General features: G+C 32.9%; 1 protein-coding gene across 2 annotated transcripts; it reads left to right on the top strand.

Moving 5' to 3' along the window:
* The first annotated feature begins 462 nt into the window (after positions 1 to 462).
* Positions 463 to 18658, top strand: LOC121971401 (regulation of nuclear pre-mRNA domain-containing protein 1A-like). Of its 2 annotated transcripts, none has more exons than XM_042522653.1 (8): positions 463 to 623; positions 1962 to 2062; positions 2477 to 2724; positions 8389 to 8508; positions 8626 to 8767; positions 12240 to 12379; positions 12504 to 12539; positions 17657 to 18658. In XM_042522653.1, exons 2-8 carry the CDS (start codon positions 1987 to 1989, stop codon positions 18395 to 18397), a joined length of 1503 nt encoding a protein of 500 aa, XP_042378587.1. In that variant the 5' UTR covers positions 463 to 623; positions 1962 to 1986; the 3' UTR covers positions 18398 to 18658. The 2 variants fall into 2 exon arrangements, with proteins under 2 accessions (XP_042378587.1, XP_042378588.1); XM_042522654.1 differs by lacking the exon at positions 463 to 623 and adding an exon at positions 814 to 1011.
* The last annotated feature ends 753 nt before the right edge of the window (positions 18659 to 19411 follow it).

Raw genomic sequence — 19411 nt, forward strand, 5'->3', positions numbered from 1 at the left:
TTTAGTTAATTCGGTGTTAACTGAAATAACTAATTCGATTAATTCAATTTTAGTAAAACTTTGATTTGATTCGGTTAGTCAACACTAAATCGATTTTTTATTAATTCGATTAATTTATGGATCGAATTAATCGAATGCTCACCCCTAATAATAACTACTGAATGATTGTTATAATATAAAAAATTATATATTTAATTTTAATCAAATTAAATCATAAATTATAAATCCTAAACACAATTAGGCGATATAGAGTAATTCTATCTATTTAACGGCTAGAAGCAACCAATCTGGAATAAAAGATATTTTCAAGATAAAAATTTTGTCTTTTAATTTTTTATTTTTTTTAAATTAATAAAGATCAATCGGAATCGGAGTAACCTTTCGATTTTAGCTAAAAATAAATAAATAAGAAAAATAATTTCAGAAATTGTAATTTGTAATTAGAAAAAACATATCAATCGATAGAAAAAGAATACTAGGGGCGGACTCCGTCCCCGAAACCCTAACCACAAAAAACGTAAAAACCTTAACCATCTCATCCATGCGGGGATCGAACCGACCAAGAGTTCTGCAAATTCCAGTCGCAGGTTCGCCTACCTCCGCCTCAGCCCTAGAATTTTCAGGTCAGATTTCCAATGGCTTCTCTTGTTCGATCCCTTTCAGCTCATTTCCTCTCTTCCTCCTTTCTTGTATAATGCCGAGCTGCTGCTTGCTTTGAAATGTGTTCCTCGAGTATTGAATTTGTCTGAGGTGGCGTGTCTGTGGTGGAATTACTAGTTAGGTATGCCATTTCCCCTTTAATCTAGGGGTTTATCGTCCTGAAGATGGTGTGCCAATAGAGCCCGGAATTGTTTATTACTTATCCAGTAAAGAAGCAAACTCGATGTTTTTGGAATGGAGTTGTGACCTTTATGGGAAGACGACCTCAAATGATCCTATTTTCTTTTCTCCCGTGTGTCAATCCGATGAAATGAGTACTTCCTGTTGGCTATCGCTTTTGGAAATAAATTGGTTCGTGTATCTCTGTCTGTCTGCTTGACTTTAGTTGCTATACTTTATTTCAATCTCCTAAGGTCTAGGCATTTGCTAGTTGTTGCTCCAACTAAATTCATCACGACCAAGTAGTTTCTGCCGTTCCTCTTTTACTTTGTCATTTAATTTGTCAATAAGCTTCAATATGATTCCAGTTACTAGTACTTGATTATTGGTACTTGCAGATATAAGTCAGTGGGAACCTTGTGCTATTACTTATCTTGTCTTATGTAGTCTTTAACTATATTCAAATTTTTTACTTGTAGATATTTGCTCCGTCCTAAAAATGTTAAGTCAATTTGTATAAACTGTCAGTCTAATTTTTAGTGTAGTTCTGAGTTGCATGAGGATCAGAACATCAACATTTTTACAATCCATTAGACATTTCCCACTTTTGAAATACATGTTGTTTCTTCTGTTGTATACTGTTAATTATTGTGTAAATATCTAATTATGAAATCAATAAAATAATTACATGCATTCAGGTTCTTTTGAAATGTGTTTAAGGTCTGTCTGCTTTGATCTACCTATTTCTTACAGCTATTTATTAAAAATTGTATTCAAGCTCATGATGTGATGTAGGCTTGTGTAACAAATTCCTTATCATTTTTGCGTCGGCTTGAATGGTCCATGTGGCTTTTCTAGTTAGCTACCATGTATTTTGTGTTTTTATTCAGAACGTTTTTACCCTTTTTATCTCAGTTAAATGATGAAAAAGCCATTTGTAAATATTGTAAACTCTAATAAGATATTTGAACCTAGTACTGTTAATTTTCAATTATTGTTTCTTCACTTTGTTAATTTCCTGTCGTTAAATCCTTCTGAAGAAAAAATTCATATTTTTAGGATTTGCATTGTATGTTTCTGATATTATATTGTTTTTCTCCTTCACATAATCTCATATCCTAATGCTATTCAATTCTTTCCAGCGTACTGAATTTCTGATAAGGAACAATGAATGGATCATTCAATGGGCAGATTTTGGTGGATAAGCTTACCAGACTTAACAATTCACAGCAGAGTATAGAGAGTATCCTTGTTTATAAAATTATTTTAGATCTTTCGACTGGTGCACATGACTGCACAAAGTGTGGGGAAGAAATATGATAGATTTTAGAAGTATTAGTTCAATTAATTTTAGACCTTTTAGGATTTATAGATGTTATATGAATTGTATTTTTAGAGTTCCCATTTTTGGGATCTTTCTCCAATGCCTTATGATATATTGGATCAAGATTAGTATGTCAATTTTTATCTTTTCAATGTGTTGTCCATCCTGTATTTCGCTTTGGGCCTTCTTATGTACCACTATGATGATGTAAGGATAGTCTTTCTCCCTTGCTGAAATGCTCCAGCTCTTGATTGTTTTGTTCTGGCGAACAATGTTAGTTGTTTTTAGCAATAAAACACTGATCCGGATCTATTATGCTTAACTTTGGATTAGCCTTATCACATTGGTGCATCTTCCATCGGTACAAAGCTAAGCAAGTTGTTGAAACCTGGGAGCAACAATTCTATTCCTCCCCTAGGGAACAAAGAGTTTCCTTCTTGTATCTGGCCAATGATATTTTGCAGAACAGTCGGCGAAAAGGTTTAGAATTCATTAATGAATTCTGGAAAGTGCTTCCTGATGCTTTATCTGATGTATTTGCTAATGGAGATGATATTGGAAGGAAAACTGTGCAAAGATTGGTAACATAAAATTGCTTCTCTTATTTACTTGTCTTTCTATCATCATTTGGAAGTACAATTATTTGCATTTTCTTATTTTCTTGTCTTTTATAACTTAATCCCCCCAAAAGATTAATCTCACAGATTCTTTCTATTCTCAGAAACATTATACTAATTTACTAGACTTCATGTGTAGGCTTATAGTCACAGTCACATTTCTGTTTATATTTCCTTTTGGGACTCAATCTGATTTTTTTAATACCAAATAGTCATATATTTGTCATGTCCGTCTTATCAACCGAACTAATATTAAGGGTGTGTTTGGTTGGGGGTTATCCTTGATAACCTTGGTTTTCCATCCAAGGTTATTAAAAAAAACTCTGTTTGGTTTAGGTAATCAATGATTCTCGAGTAATGTTCCACGCCTAACACGTCAGCAAAAGGGGCATGCAACCAGGAATCGGAAAACTGAGGTTTTTCTTGATTCCAGGGTTAACGAATTATTTTACCAAAAATACCCTCCGATAAGAGAAAAACATAAAAAAATAAAAAAAACATAAAAAATAATAAAAACATAAAAACATAAAAAAATAAAAAAACATAAAAAATAATAAAAATGTAAAAAAATAAAAAATAGAAAAAAATGTAAAAACATTAAAAAATATAAAAAACATAAAAAAAGTATAAAAACATAAATAGAAAAACGTAAAAAAAATAAAATTTTAAAAAAGTAATATTGTAATAAACAAAAAAAAATTAAAAATTTAAAAAAATGAAAAACAAAAAAAAAATGAAAAAATGAAAAATGTAAAAAAAATGTAAAAAGTAAAAATAAAAAACATAAAAAATAAAGAAAAACGTGAACAAGAAAAATTTAAAAAAAAAACCTAGAGTTTATATAATAATAATAATAATAATATGTATAATTGGTTTTGTAACTAAGGATAATACAGTAAAATATTAAACTAGGTTATTCATTAAAACCTTCAAACAAATAAATTTTTGTTCATTACCTAGGTTGAACCAAACAATATAACCAAGGTTATACACGATAACTTAAACTAAACACACCCTAATAGTCAACGATGCTAAGCAATATGTGCATTAGATCGTCCTCTAGACTTATTCCTGCAATACTCGATTGAATGTTTGGCATAACCACTATGAACACATTGTGGAATTGAATTTCATTTTTGATCATTTACATGTCGACCATCTGACATCTCCATGATATTGTTCAACAAAATGAAGTATATTCTTGAAATTCATTCCACTTTCTTAATATACAACACATTCTTGAATAGCAAAATACGTTCATTCTACATTCTTAAGAAAATAAAGTATCCTTGAATCAAATGACCATCAACATCTTTATACCTAGTAATGCATGTGACATTCTTTTGGAGTACATTTATCTTTAGGCAAAAATGGAAAGGGAGCCCCTTAATTTTGTTGTTGTCAAAAGGGCTCTCCATAACAAGAACAACAACAACCAAGCATTTTTCTACTAGGTGGGGTCGGTTGTATAAATCTTTTTACGCCATTGAACCCTATCTCCTATATATCATCATCTATATTTAAATAAATTTTATCTTGTTTTATTGTTGCTAACCAAGTCTTTTTTGGTCGTCCTCTTCCTCGTTTGATATGCATGTTTATCATAGTTTCACATCGCCTAACTGGAGCATTTATTGGTCGTCTAAGTACATGTCCGTACCATCTTAAACCTGTCTCTCGGAGTTTGTCCTCAATAGATGCAACTCCGACTTTCTCTCTAATGCTCTCATTCCTTATTTTATCCATCTTCGTATGCCCACACATCCACCTTAACATCCTCATCTCTACAACTCTCATCTTATGCTCCTGTGCTCGAGTCATAGCCCAACATTCAGCTCCATATAACATAGCAGGTATAATTGCGGTTTTATAGAACTTACCTTTAAGTTTAAGAGGTACTTTACGGTCACATAAAACACCCGACGCTCCCCTCCATTTCACCCATCCTGCTTGTATTTTATGTAAGACATCTCTTTCAATCCCTCCATGATTTTGTAAAAATGATCTTAAATATTTAAATCTCTCGGTTCCGGGCAACTCGTCCTCTCCTATCTTAACAATTGTTTCATTACTTTTAATATTGCTAAACTTAAATTCCATATATTCTATCTTTAATCTACTAAGCTTAAAACCTTTCCCTTTTAGTGTTTCCCTCCAAGATTCTAGCTTAGCATTTACTCCTTCACGTGTCTCATCTACCAAAATAATATCATCTGCAAACAACATGCACCATGGTACTGTGTCTTGAATGTGCGCAGGGACTTAGGGTTGATCCTTGATGTAACCCTATCTTTATTGAAAATGCTTCAGTTACTCCGCCTGAAGTCTTTACTCTGGTCGTTACATCCTCATACTTATCCTTAATTAGTTCAATATATGTTACGCTAATCTAAAATTCTCCATATAATTTCTCTTGGGACTCTATCATAAGTTTTTTCTAAGTCAATGAATACCATGTGTAGATCTTGTTTTTGCTCCCGATATTTTTCAATTAATTGTATAAGGAGATGTATAGCTTCTATTGTCGACCTTTCAGGCATGAACCCAAATTGATTTTCTGTCACTGTGGTCTCCTTCCTTAATCTTTTTTCTATTACTTTTTCTCAAAGTTTCATAGTATGACTCATTAGTTTAATACCCCTATAGTTTGCACAATTTTGTATATCTCCCTTGTTCTTATATAAGGGAATTAGGGTACTTATCCTCCATTGATCAGACATTCTTTTTGTTTTCAATATCATGTTAAATAATTTTGTAAGCTATTCAATACCTTGTTTCCCTAAGCACTTCCATACCTCTATCGGAATATCATCTGGTCCAACGGCTTTTCCATTGTGCATCTCATTTAAAGTTTGTTTTACTTCTGAAGTTTGAATTCTACGATCAAAATTAAAATTTCTATGCTCATTTAACCTAATTAAATTACCTAAGTTAAGTTGGTCACCTAAACCTTCATTAAAAAGTTGATGAAAATACCTCTTCCACCGCTCTTTTATTTCTCCATCATTTACTAATACCTTATTACATTCATCTTTAATACATCTTATTTGGCTAAGATCTATTGTTTTCCTTTCTCTCACTTTAGCTATTCTATAAATGTTTCTTTCCCCTTCTTTTATATCCAATTTTTGATATAAGCGTTCAAAAATTTCATTTTTTGCTTCACTCACTACTTTCTTAGCTTCTTTCTTAGCTATTGTATATTTTTTTAAGTTTTCCTCGTTCTTACAAATATATAATTCCTTATAAGCTATTCGTTTTTCCTTCACTTTCTCTTGTACTTTCTCATTCCACCACTAAGATTCTTTACTTAGTGGTGCATGTCCCTTTGACTTACCGAGTACACTCTTAGCTACTATTTTCAACTTTGATACCATCTTATCCTATGTTGTATTTGAGTCATCGTATATTTCACCTAATGCTTGTACTTCTACCTTCTCCTTAAATATATTTTGTTTCCCATCCTTTAACTTCCACCACTTAATTCTAGGAATTGTATATATTTTCTTTCTATTGATACTATGTTTGAGGCGTATATCCAACACTACTACCCTATGTTGGGTAATTAAGCTTTATCCAGGGATGACTTTGCAATCTTTACAAATCTTTCTATCCTTCTTCCTAACCATAAGAAAGTCAATTTGCGATTTATTATTCCCACTTTTGAATGTGACTAAGTGTTCTTCTCTTTTCTTAAAAAACGTATTAGCTAATATAAGGTCATATGCTATCGCAAAATCTAATATAGTTTTTCCTTCCTCATTTCTCGTTCCAAATCCATAACTCCCATGTACTCTCTCATATTCCTCATTTTTCACTCTGACATGCCCATTTAGATCACCTCCTATTAAAATCATTTCATTTGGTGGAATATTTTATAGTATTTCATCTAAGTCCTCCCAAAATCTTGATTTGGTAGCTTCATTTAATCCTACTCGTGGTGCATATACGCTAATTATGTTCATAGTTTCTTTCGCCACTATTATCTTAAGGGCTATAATTCTATCCCCTTTTCTAATTACTCCTACAACTTCATCCTTTAACAAACTATCTACAATGATACCCAATCCATTTCTTGCTTTATTCTTTCCATTGTACCATAACTTAAAACCCGAGTTCTCTATCATCTTTGCCTTCTCGCCTATCCATTTTGTCTCTTGTACACACAAAATATTAATTTTTCTCCCAATCATCATATCTACTATCTCCATTGATTTACTAGTGAGAGTTTCTATATTCCATGTTCCAAATCTTAGATTATTAGTTTTCCTATCATATTTGTTCTTATCTAACTTATGGTGTGAGAACTTTTGCCTATTTAACACTACATCCAAGTTCTCATGGAGATGTAGCGGTCCTTGCTGAGACGTTACAGTCGGATCCTGTAACGCGAACTCTTGCATATTTAACGCGTTCCTTTCGGGGAACAACCTAGCATTAGCACAATAGTTTAATGGATTCATTCATTGAATATTTGTCATAGTTTGATGATGACTGGCAACCTAACGCAACCCTCCTCTTTTATCCGGGCTTTGGACCGGCCATGACTTGTCATCATGGGCGGAGTTGTCAAAAGGGCTCTCCATGTTGAAAAAAAAAAAATTCAAAGGGTGCCTCATCCTATTTTTCATATAAAATACTCTTATTCTAACACTGTTGCAAAGCTGTTACAAAATGAAGCAAAAATGCACACATGGAGCATTATATTATATCAAAGTATTTTTTTTTTTCAAATTGGTTAAAATTGCTTCAACTTAGTCTAAATTGCTCCAACTTGATCAAAATTGCTCCAACACTGTTTTTGGTTAGAACTGCCACAACATTGAGAAGGTTGACTAAAATTTTGGTCAAATTATTGCAACATTGACTAGGTTGACCAAAATTGTTTGTAATAGTTTTGGACATTGTAGCAAATTTGCCCAAAACTACTACAAAAGTGCTAGAAGAAGGGTATTGATGGGGTGCTCTTTTGATATTTTTTCAACATAGGGCGCTTTTTAACGATAACGAAACTAAGGGGGGTGCCCTTTTGAGCTTTGGAAAGGGGAAACCATAAGTGTGGAAAGGTGATTGACTATGATTATCTTGGGTTTAGATGAGCATAAAGAGTAAAGAGGGTTTTGTCGACATAGATGAGCATCTTCCATGTAGAAGTTTTGGCTAGTGGAAGATCATAATGAAGGTGGAAAAACACTTGCAACTTAAGAGAAAGGGTTTTATTGTCGAACAAGCTCGGGCTTGTGATGAAGGTGGAAAATGCTCATGGCTTAAGTGGAAGGTTCGTCGTTGCAAAAGAAAGCTTAGGCTTGTGGAAGATGCTCAAAGATACTTGCAACTCAGATGCTCAGGCTCATGGAAGACACTCGCGATGAAGGCAAAGCAACATAATTTGTCCATTTGCACACGGGTATTGGTGTTTCTAGTGTGTTGGTCAATAGATGGAATGAAACATTTCGTCTTTGCAGATTGAAAGATTAAAATTTGAAATCATGCTACCTTGATTCTGCAAATGCTGCTTGTTTACACATAACTTTTTGACTAATGGGAAAATGTAACTGACATCCTCCCAACCTTATTTTTCTTCATGCAACTTCACTTTTTTTGTTTCTAAATTAGTAATCTTTTTAGGTTAACATTTGGGAAGAGCGGAAAGTTTTTGGTTCACGGGGACAAATTCTCAAGGAAGAGATACTGGGAAGGAAGCTTGAAGATAAAAATAAAAATGGAAAGGCAATTACTCAAAACTTGGTAAGGAGCTTTAGTTGTGGGGTGTATTTGTTTAAGCCTATCGGTTCGTCCGAAGTTTGTGTATTATAGTTTGCTACACTGTACTTTTGTGTTTAAAAGTCTGTTTGATTTGTACAGAACCAATCTAGTGGAATACTGGAAAAGATTATTTCAAGCTATGATAAACTTTCTGATGAAGATTCTTTATTTGGAAAATGTCAAGCTGCTCTTAACATCATTGATAAAGTAGAAAAGGAACTGGGAAGTGATTTTGAAATAGGTATATTTTCTTATCTGTTAATAAGTATCTGCTTGAGTTTCATTTGCACTTCTTTTTTACACTATTATTCCTTAGGAAAAAAAACTTGTTTCAGTTAGTAGCTTATTCATTACCTATCAATTTTACTCTTATAGGCTTAAACAAATTGACTTTATTTGTCTGTTGTTTTTTCATGATTGCTTCTTGCTAAACAAGTAAGTCTTCAGTCAATCCTAGGTTCATATTCTACTTTTTAACACAAGGTTGAGTTCTCACCCAGAATTTGTAAATAAATAAAGTACCAATTTTTGTCTGCGAGGAGCATGATATTGCGATAAGGGGCAATGCACATTAGCTAATGTAACAAGATACAAAAATGTTTCAGTGCACTAACATGGACACACTCTTAAGCATTAGAAAAACATCCTCTTTGACTATAGTGCTCAAACTGTAAATTAACTAGAAATTCCAATTAGCAGGATTGATTATAGAATGACCTAACAATTTTTTAATCTGACAATTGGCTGTATGTGTTATCTAATTTTGGTATTTAAATGTAGACAAATTACTTTCTTTCAAATACATGTTAGGATGTGCATAACTCATACCATTTCATTTCCTTGAACTAAGGTTTAAAGGAAGGTTTAAAATTTTGAGCCGTGTCAAAGTTTTGGTCCCGACCAGAACAATACGTTTTCGGTACTATATCATGTCGTGCCGATATGTTTTTGGTACTTTTTTTTAAATATAAGTGTATATTAATTAAAAATTAATTTTATTAATATTTATTGCTATATATGCTCACTATTAATGTTATATTTCAGGTGTTGAGGTGTTGAGTTGTATTTCTCATAAAATATTTGATGCATATTAAATTTTTACTTAAAAAGGTATAAATTTAAAAATTATTTTTAATTATTAACATATATAATTATTTTTAAAAAATATTTAAAAGATATAAAAGTAATTCTTAAAATACCTATTTTTTAAAAAATATGTAATTCTCAAAATTCAAAACTAAATCTAAAATTATAAAATTATTTGAAAGGATCAAAGGTAATTATAAAATTATTTGAAGATCTTAAATTATTTTTCGAATGTATTTGTAAATTTTTAATTTTTAAAAATTTATTTAAAATATTTAAGAATTGTATTTTGAAATTTTTTAAAATTATTTTAAATTCACATTCAATGTTCAACATATATTAAAAAATTAAAATTATTTTATAATTTTTAAAAATTATCCTTTAAAATTAAAAATTAAAAAATGCAGTGAATTGCCATGGTGTTAGTTAGCCGGTGGAATGGTAAATTCTGCTAGTGTCGATCAGCGGCATGACATGAAATTTAAATCCATGGTTTAAAGTACTAGCCAATTTTTAATTGGACAATTGAATGTATTTAATATGTACTTCCAGCATCCAAAGCATAGATCAACTACTTTGAAATATCAAACAGTATTACCAAGAAAGAAAGAAATACAACAAAAAAGGAAACAAAGTTGAGAAATAAATTAGAGAATAATCCGTCATTAGTGCTTTTGCAAATAAATTAAACAACTTAGAATATATTTCAATATTGGCATATCTACAAATAAATTTTAAATCTCAGTTTATCATTTGTTAATTTGGGGATTGATGTTTTTTTTCTTTTGGTAAATAATCAAGGGATAATTGTATCCTAGTTAGAGTCTAACATGTGTTCTTTATTATTTCCTAGTTTGTTTTAGATTGAGGTTATAAAGTCATCTTATGTTTAGGTAATATTCAACTTTTGATTACTGAATACTATCATCTCCTATGCAATTTAGTTATCATCCATAAAATTAATTAAAATAAAAATACCATCATTAACATTCTCTTTTACTTGCATGTTAATTTATTTACCATCTTTCATATTTTCATGCATTATATTTATTGTACCTCCATGGGCATAGCCGAGTTGGTACTTGGTGGTAGATTGTCATATGAGAACAGAGATCGAATCCCTAGAGAAACAATCCCTTTGAGGAATAAAATCCTTCTCACTTAAGGAGGTCGTTCGGTCAATGTGATTTACTCCTTTCATCTTGTTGTGGGGTTGGTGGTGAGGGACGCTTAGTGTGAGTGAGTCACTTTTTGCCACATGCATTATATTTATCGTATTATTATTATTATTTTTTTTAGAGTTGAAGGGGAGTTTTAGCGCGATGGTAATGTTGTTAAGGTTGTGTATAATAGACCCTTCTCTGAAATCCTGCTTTGTTGGAAGTTTCATGTTTTTTGTGTTATTTATCTAAGTTTAGATCTACATAATGGGAGGAAACACTATAACTATTCTACATTTATATAAGATATAAATTTTAGTTAATGTGAGTATATCAACCAAACTATACTCTTGCGAACAATGAGCTTAATTTCTTGAGAGCTAGAATTAATCATCCAAATAATTATTTTTATGCTTCTAACTCTGAATAACATGCATACTTGATGCAAATAGAAGAGCAGTTTGAGAAAGCAATTTTAATATTTTTATTGAGTCGCTTTTGGTATTCGTGCGCGAATTAATGGAACCAATAGTTAGCCGCTGCATCAATACTTATACTCAACAATATTATCTAGACAAGAATTAAATTTTTTTGCATTGTAAATCTATGCATGTTAGGATGGATGCCCTGCAATAATTGTTTGGAGATTATCATATCATATTGTACAATTGTTAGATTTTTTTTCTTCTCCGGATCCACCACAATAATTGTTTGAAAATTATATAAAATTTCTGGCATCGGGAATGATATGCAAATTCTTTGTTCTTTTCCATATATTTCTGATTGTGACAAGTAGCATTCTCCTTTAAAAGTCTATAGGCCTAAAAATTAAAAATTTTAAACATAACTTTTAATTTGGCATTTGAATAATGATGAGTCTATTTGAGAAATAAAGTGCAACAGGTCCAACGCTTGAAAGTCAAAGTTTGAAATGTTAAATAGGTAATCAAAGGAGTCTTTATCAAGCTTCTTGAATGTATATATTTATGAGTCCTTTATGTTTCTTTTCCCATGTTCTAAGAGTCCACCTAAGGACAAGTATGTGTGGTTTCTGTACTGCTGTAGTATGAAATAAAAAAGTGAGATTTAAAATTATTTTTTCAGATTGTGCGATATAATTTGCATATGGTGTGATGCTTAGGATTCTTTGGTGTGATGCCTAAGTCTCTTCAACAGGTTTTAAACTATATTTCAGTTTACTACATTACCTATCTTCAAATAATCAGACTCTCTTCTTGTGTTGCATCAATTTCTTAATAATTTTTGTAGTCCATCTGGTAGACAAAACCATATTTACATCTCACTGACAGGTAGCTGCGTTGCGATCCCTTTTATCATGTTTGGAATTTGATTCACTGCATGCTAAATAGATGATGAATAATATTAGTTTGACTAAAGCTTATCTGTCAAATTTTATTTTGTTTTTGGACATCACACCTTCAGATTAATTCAGTGGTTGTTGAATAGGAAGTGCAAATGGATCTGAAATTATTGGTAACTTACAAATTCAGCATGGCATTCTAGGAGAGTGCATTGAGCAACTGAAGGCATCTGAATTGTCTAGAGCAACTCTAATCTCATATTTAAGAGAGGCACTTAATGAGCAGGTGCAGCTGGCTGACGTTTTAAACAGCTCTAGTATAATGGACTTATTTTAGTTTGCTGAATTTTCTTCATTTACATGACAAATTTTATATATCTGTTTTTTCTTTCATTTTTATTGATTTTCAGGAACTAAAGGCTGAACAAACTGGCCACCAACTCCAGGTAATCTTCTTGTATTTTTTAAATTATCTTTGCATCAGTTGCTCCAGCCTCTAAAGATGCACTTTTTTTGGGTTCTTGTTTGATTAACAAGACTGTTGAATTTGATTCGAATGTCACTAACGCGCATTCATGTCTGAAGACGTGTTAAGGTTTCACAAATTAAGCTACAGTTATAACTCCCTCTTACACAAGAAACATACTTCCATCCCTATTTATAGAACCATATTCTTAGGTTCAAGGTCATCATATTAAGGTTTGTATTAGGGGGTGCAAACGAACCAAATCGAACCGAATAGTATGAAAATATTGATATTTGAGTTCGAACTTGAAAAACTATATATGATATTCAAATTCAATTTGAAGCTCAAAAATATAAATAATTTTGGCTCGAGCTCGGTCCTAATTGTTCAAACTATTCAAGCAGAATTGAACTATAGTTCGAAATGATTTAAATTCGAATTTGGTTCGAGTTATTCGGACCTTAATTTGAGCATATTTAAATTAAAATTATGTAAAAATAATCAAAGTTCGAGTTCGGTTTGCGAGCGGCTCATGAACAATCGAAAAAAAATATTATGGGTTCAAATTTGGCTTGAAAAAATTATCAAACATGTTCAAATTCAGCTCGAATTCGATAATTTCGAATATGAATCAAATATTTTTTGAGTTGGCTCAAAAAGCTCGCAAATAGGCTTGATTCGTTTGCACCCCTAGTTTGTATGTTGCAATATTCAGTTAAAAACTTCTAAGATAGTTTTTAATTGATTGTTTAACTTGTAATATTTCTTACATCCTGAAATAAACAAATTAATCTAATATTTTATTGGTATTTGGTTAGTATATTTAGTTTTTCAATAACTAGAACAGAATACATCTCACCTTGATAAAAAATGTATGAAATATGTCCATTTCATTCCATTCAAAATTGAAATATTGTGGACAACTAAGTATTTCTACATTTGGCTACTTGTGATAATGAAAATCATCAACTTGAAGTTTAATTGATCCACGAGATTGAGAGGATGATGATGATATTTGATAAAGGAATTGGAAGATGACTTTGACACTGTTTTACTTCTCATCTATGTTATTGCAACTCTAGTATGAACATCCAACATATATAGACGGGTAGATGAAAGAGTACAAGAAATGCATCTTCTGTCACTATTGACTTCATTGAGTCAGTGTTTTGATGTGATAAGTCTTTTTCTTCTTCTTAGTATGGATATTGACTCCATGGTGTGATAAAATGAGAGTGCGAGAGTATGCCAACCTCATTACCACAAGATACAGTTCATTAGTTCTGGTTACAGCCTCATTTAATCAATCACTCGATCTTAAAGAACTATAAAATAGTCCAAAGATTTAACTCTTAAAATGACACTTGCTGACTTGTCTGAAGCTCAATTAAGAAAATTAGTGATCTAAAAATGGAGCCAATCTTAGCATTCCATGTGATTCTCCCTACTTTTCTTGATGATCCTATTTTGGAGACCGTATCCTCTACCAGGGGATGGTCCACAATACAATTACGGTTGGGTCGCGGTCACGATTCGGCCATAATTGGTTGTGATCCCTTTCTGGGTTCACCTTCCTATCTAGATTATAATTTGGGTCAAGGTGGGTGGCCAGAGGCCGCCCCCTACTAGGCGCTTGGCCACCTACTCACCGCTGGCGGCCTCCGAGCGGCCGGCCGCTCACCCCGACTCAAACTACAATCTGGATGGAAAGGTGAATCCAAGGAGAGATCACAACCAATTGCGACCGAATCGCTGCCGTCATCCGACCACAATTGTATTGTGGACCATCCCTGGTTCATAAAAAGTGGATCAGAAGATCCTCTCTCCACTATTTTGTCAAGTGATAAATTTGCTTATAGCGGTTTTATTAAGACATTGATAATATGCTGTTTGTTGGTACTTGTTATCTCAAGTTTGCCAACTATGATTTGATTTTTTTTCCTCTTACACTGCATACCAAATTGAGAGTTTTATCATATATGAGAAAAATTGCAGTGAAGGCATTTGGAGCTTCATTTTTATTTGTTGACCTTTTCACTTGTTGCACTCTTTCAGTCTCTTCTTAGCGTTGTCATTTTCAGACATTGAAGCTGCAATTGATATATGAATGAAATTTCACCTTTCAGTAACTTGCAATGTTTCTTATATTAGAAGAAACAATTAGAGAAGATGACTATGAAGTTAAGTTTGGCTCCTTGAAGACCAATACCGCATAAGAAAGTGTCAATACGACCTTTCTTTTTATTTATTGAAAGGGACAATAAAGAAAATGTTGACAATTTGTGGGGACCTAAGTTTTTTTAAGTGAAAGAGAATGATGCAATAAAAAGATAGAACTTTTTAAAATATAAATAAATCAATCCAGTAAATAAACTAATTCTTGAATTAATTTTGTACTTGTTATAAATTTATTAATTTTTTATTTTTGTTCTACGAAATCTAGTCTGTTTATGCAATGCCATGATCCCTTTTGGTAGCACATGGATTTTATCCTACATCTTCTAAGTCCTGTGAGATTATTTGTTGCAGCGCATGCCCTTGCTCTTGCTAGTGCTTACCATTTGACTGTCTCTCCACATGACAATGTTTTTCCTTTTTTACGTGTCATTGTCTGAGATTCCTCCTACCCTTACCTTATTGCTCCCATTGTGTATATATATGATCCATCTTTTTAGTTGATTAGTTGGGTTTAGTTTCCAATATATTTAAGTTCAATTTGATGAGCTCTTTTTTTTCTTTTTCTTTTTCTTTTTCTTTATAAAAGTCATGTCTATTGAATGCATTGAATCAAATCATCATTCATTAATCTTTTATAGTCTTAGAGCATCCACATCAACTTCCCTAAATACAAAATTTACTTTAAATTTTATGAAAAAAAAAATTTTACATCAGCTACCCTATCCATTCCCTAAATTTATATTTCATAAATAGTACTTCTCTAAATTTATAGATTGAAATCCATTCCATAAACATTAAAATATCATTTCATTTGGTAGATAGAAAAAATAAAGGGAATCGATTTGGTAATGAAAAGTAGATATTAAATAGGGAGAGAGAAAAAATAATAAAAAAGTGGGAGAGAAGAAAACAACAAAAAAATAAAGATAACGGAAATTTTAGGGTAGTTGATGTAGTGTGTATTGAAAACTGATTGTCTAAATTTAATAAAGTGAGTGGTTTATTCCAAATTTTAGAGATATTATAGAGAAACTGATGTAGATGCTCTTACAGCTGAATGTAGCTTATCACAGTACTAATTCTACAATCCTAGAACTCTAACAACTTTGTTGGATAACATCTCATTTTGTAGAGTCAGGGAGTAGCATAGTTTGAGAAATATGATTTGCAAAAACAAATTAAAAAAAAATCTCCAGATTCATTTCAGTAATAAGATTTTGGCACAGCTCATATATACATGAAAACAATTTGTTCCAGAAGATTTAAAGTCCTCAAACACTCATCATGATGAGTTTGCTCAGAAGAGTTAAATGCCCCCAACCATTCATATTGTGTGATTCCCATCTGTTTGGGGGGTCAACCTTTTTCACTCAGACTTAGGACGGATACTAACAGTTTTTATAACCCCCAAATAATGCACACACAATGTTTATAATTTGAAAATGGTGAACCTAATAGCTTGTTCTCATCAGTCGTATCAAGGTGGCTCTATGGGGTGTTCACACAATATGCACGTGGAGTCTCAAATCCATCGGAAGACAGTTGGAAGACTCAACCACCTTGCTGGTGGTATATTGGCATTTGGCAGTTGAAAGTACTATTAAATCACATTTAAATTCTAGGAACTTGCCGCAGGTTGAAATAGAAGTGTTTAACCATTAGAATTGTCGCGTTTATGGTTGCCCAACTTTAGTAGTTGTCCTACATTAGTACAATATGACCCAAGCTCTTATTAGCATGCTATCTTTATAACAATTAAATTTGTGTTCCTTAAGTCAGCTGTAGTTACAACTACTTCCACATTGCATTTTATCATAAGCATGTAGATAGGGCCTAGGATCCTTCTTCTATCTTTCTCATGTTGGCAATCAGTATTATTATGACAAAATAATTCCCTAATTTAGATTGATTAAGAATGGCCAAAACTCAAGCAATACAATGCATGCTTAAGTAGCTGCAGAATATAGCTTCTTAATGCTAAATAACAAAGATTTTGTGGCTCTTTGATATTCTGGTTCTATACAATTGTGACATTCTTCATGCTTTAATGCACTGCGATCTTAAGTTTCTATCTTGTAGTATTTGAGCTAGTGCAGGATCAGTGTTAGTAGTTTCTTCTATGCTTTATGAGAAGCCATGAACTATGGAATAATACTTCCACGCTTTACCACCTCTTCTTTCAGACAGATTTATCTTTGGTCATCCACCTATGTTCTGGCTTCATTAGTGGTGATTGATATGAGTGTAATTTTTTGTTTACACCTAGTATCAAATTACATGTTCGTTCACAGTTTGTTCCTTCTCCTTTCTGATAAATTGTGTTTGGACGCTGAGCATCTAGTCTATCTTCTGCCCCTGTGGGAATCAATGTAACCTCAACAAATACTGATAGCATTAAATATGCAAATCAAGCTGTATTAGCAAGGAGATATTTGCCGTAATGTCGTAGACGTTCATTGAAGTTTTTCGACATATGCTTTCTAGTTCATGTTCATAACTTTGTTGTCAGATTTCTAGGAAATACGCACAAGCCATGTTAGTCTCAATTGCTTGCAGTTTGGAAAATATGTTACAAATAAGGTTTAACACTTTTTTTGGCCAAATTGCGCTAATTGATGTTTGCAGATTTATGTAGTGGAAGGATTACACCGAAAAATAGCTAATGATTTCTTTCAATCCACATATATACCTTGACGCCTTTTCCATTTGCTCAATCTTTGACTTTCCACTTGCTTAGTATGCTATGCTTTTTCTTCAACCCCTGGTTTCTCACTGCTTCCCTACAAGATTGGATCTTATTCCCTTTTTGGTACTTCAACAATGTGTACTTAACTTGCATTCTCTTTGTTGAGCACTGCAATTCGTCATTTCTCTCTTTATTTTTTCAAGTGATAGAATTTCTTGTCACGCGTTTTCCAGGTCGCTGAATTACGATGCAAGCAAGCAGGTAACATCTTATCGCAGCTCAATGTGGAACAACAACCTCCAGCCACACAGAACCCGACTGAGCCATTACGCTTTGCTCCTGAAGTGACTGCTAGCTCTGCTGTTGATGCTCAAATCACGCTGAGTAGATGCACCCAGGAAGAACCCCTCCCTGACATGAAACCTTCTCTCAGCGACGAGAACAGGAAAACAGAAGCTGCTGCAGTTGCAGCGAAACTCACAGCATCTGCTTCTTCAGCCCAAATGCTGAGCTTCGTCCTCTCATCTCTGGCCTCGGAAGGCGTCATTGGCCCGGCAAATAGAGAAGAATCCCCTGATAGCAAAAGGCTAAAGCTACAGAACAGCCTGCCCCCACCTCACCCTCTCCTTCAAGTGCCGATGCCACCGCCATTTTCCCATCCAGAAGCAATGCATCAGCTTCCTCCTCCGCAATCGTCATCCCCTAACCTGGAGCCGACATCCACTTCAGTGTCACTCGCGACACCGTCACCGTCAACTTCTGTCCAATTCATGCAATCTGCTGCGGGGCCTATGACAGGCGTCCCTTACGCGTATGGCTCAGCTCCGCCACCTCTACCAAACTATCCAATGTTCGGCATGCATCCCAATCTAAGTTCTCCAAACCCATTCTACAGCTTTCAACCACCTGAAGGCCCCAACCTCGTTGTGCAACCACCGTTGCCATCGGGACCACCTCCCCTGACTCGACAATAACATGGTTTCTTGTCTAGGGAGCATAAAAGATTCAACTGATGCTTATAACTTGCCCCCTTATACCCATGCAAACTCACTTCGAACCTATGTATAATCTTAAATTGCCTTGTGATCGGAAGCTTAAGCATGTACATTCTGTTATGACATATACCGACACCATTGTAGTTGAAGATATTGCTCTACTGAGTCGTGTTTTAAGAGATTGAATTGTTGTGTTAACAAATGAGAACAATATTACTATGAACATTTTATCTTTGACCATTGTTAGTATCAGTCTCTTTTTTTTTTCGATTTTAGTGTGTTTAGGGCCGGCCTTGGAGGAGGGTCATATTGGGCGATGGCCCTGGGCCCAAAATTTGGGAGGGTTTAATTTTTTTTTTTTATATTATGTATTATAGGTATGTAGTTGGGGCCTTGGGTAGTTTGGTCCAAATTCATATTTCAGAATATTTTTATAATGTTTTTTCCTTTTATCCTTTTAGGTTGTAATTTGTAAAGTGGTAAACAAATGAAAAATTAGGGATTTGAGACTGCCATGAAACAATTGGGAGGTATAATCTTATTTTTTGAAAAGTATAGGAATAATGGTTTTGTTGTAAGTTTGACTATTATTAAAAGTCTTGCATCCTAATATTTACACTAAAGCGTCATATTTTTAAGTTTCATTATCAGAATTTTTTAAAATTGATTATTTTATTGTTGTTGTGGACATGACGATTACTTTTTTAAAATGTAGATTTGAGCAAATGAAAACTTTTGAAAATATATTTGATTTTTTATTTGATTCAAAAATGTTAAGAACTTTGGATGATGATGAATTGTGAAAATATTGTGTCAATCTAAAATCTACTCTAATTCATAATAACTCATCAGATGTTAAATTAGATGATTTATTTATCGAATTAAAAAAATATTACAAATGACTTTACAAAATATAATAATGTTTACAATTGATATTTTTTAATTTGTTCAAAGTATAAATTGTTATCCAAATATTGCAATTACTTATAGAAT

The sequence above is a fragment of the Zingiber officinale genome, chromosome 4A (assembly GCF_018446385.1).
Source record: "Zingiber officinale cultivar Zhangliang chromosome 4A, Zo_v1.1, whole genome shotgun sequence".
In the NCBI taxonomy this organism is placed as follows: domain Eukaryota; kingdom Viridiplantae; phylum Streptophyta; class Magnoliopsida; order Zingiberales; family Zingiberaceae; genus Zingiber; species Zingiber officinale.

Excerpts from the sequence above, each read along its gene's own strand:
- LOC121971401 (XM_042522653.1), top strand. The coding sequence starts at position 1,987 with ATGAATGGATCATTCAATGGGCAGATTTTGGTGGATAAGCTTACCAGA. Across the intron at positions 2,063-2,476 it reads TTCACAGCAGAGTATAGAGA|CCTTATCACATTGGTGCATC; the intron begins GTATCCTTGTTT and ends ACTTTGGATTAG. Across the intron at positions 8,509-8,625 it reads AGGCAATTACTCAAAACTTG|AACCAATCTAGTGGAATACT; the intron begins GTAAGGAGCTTT and ends TGATTTGTACAG.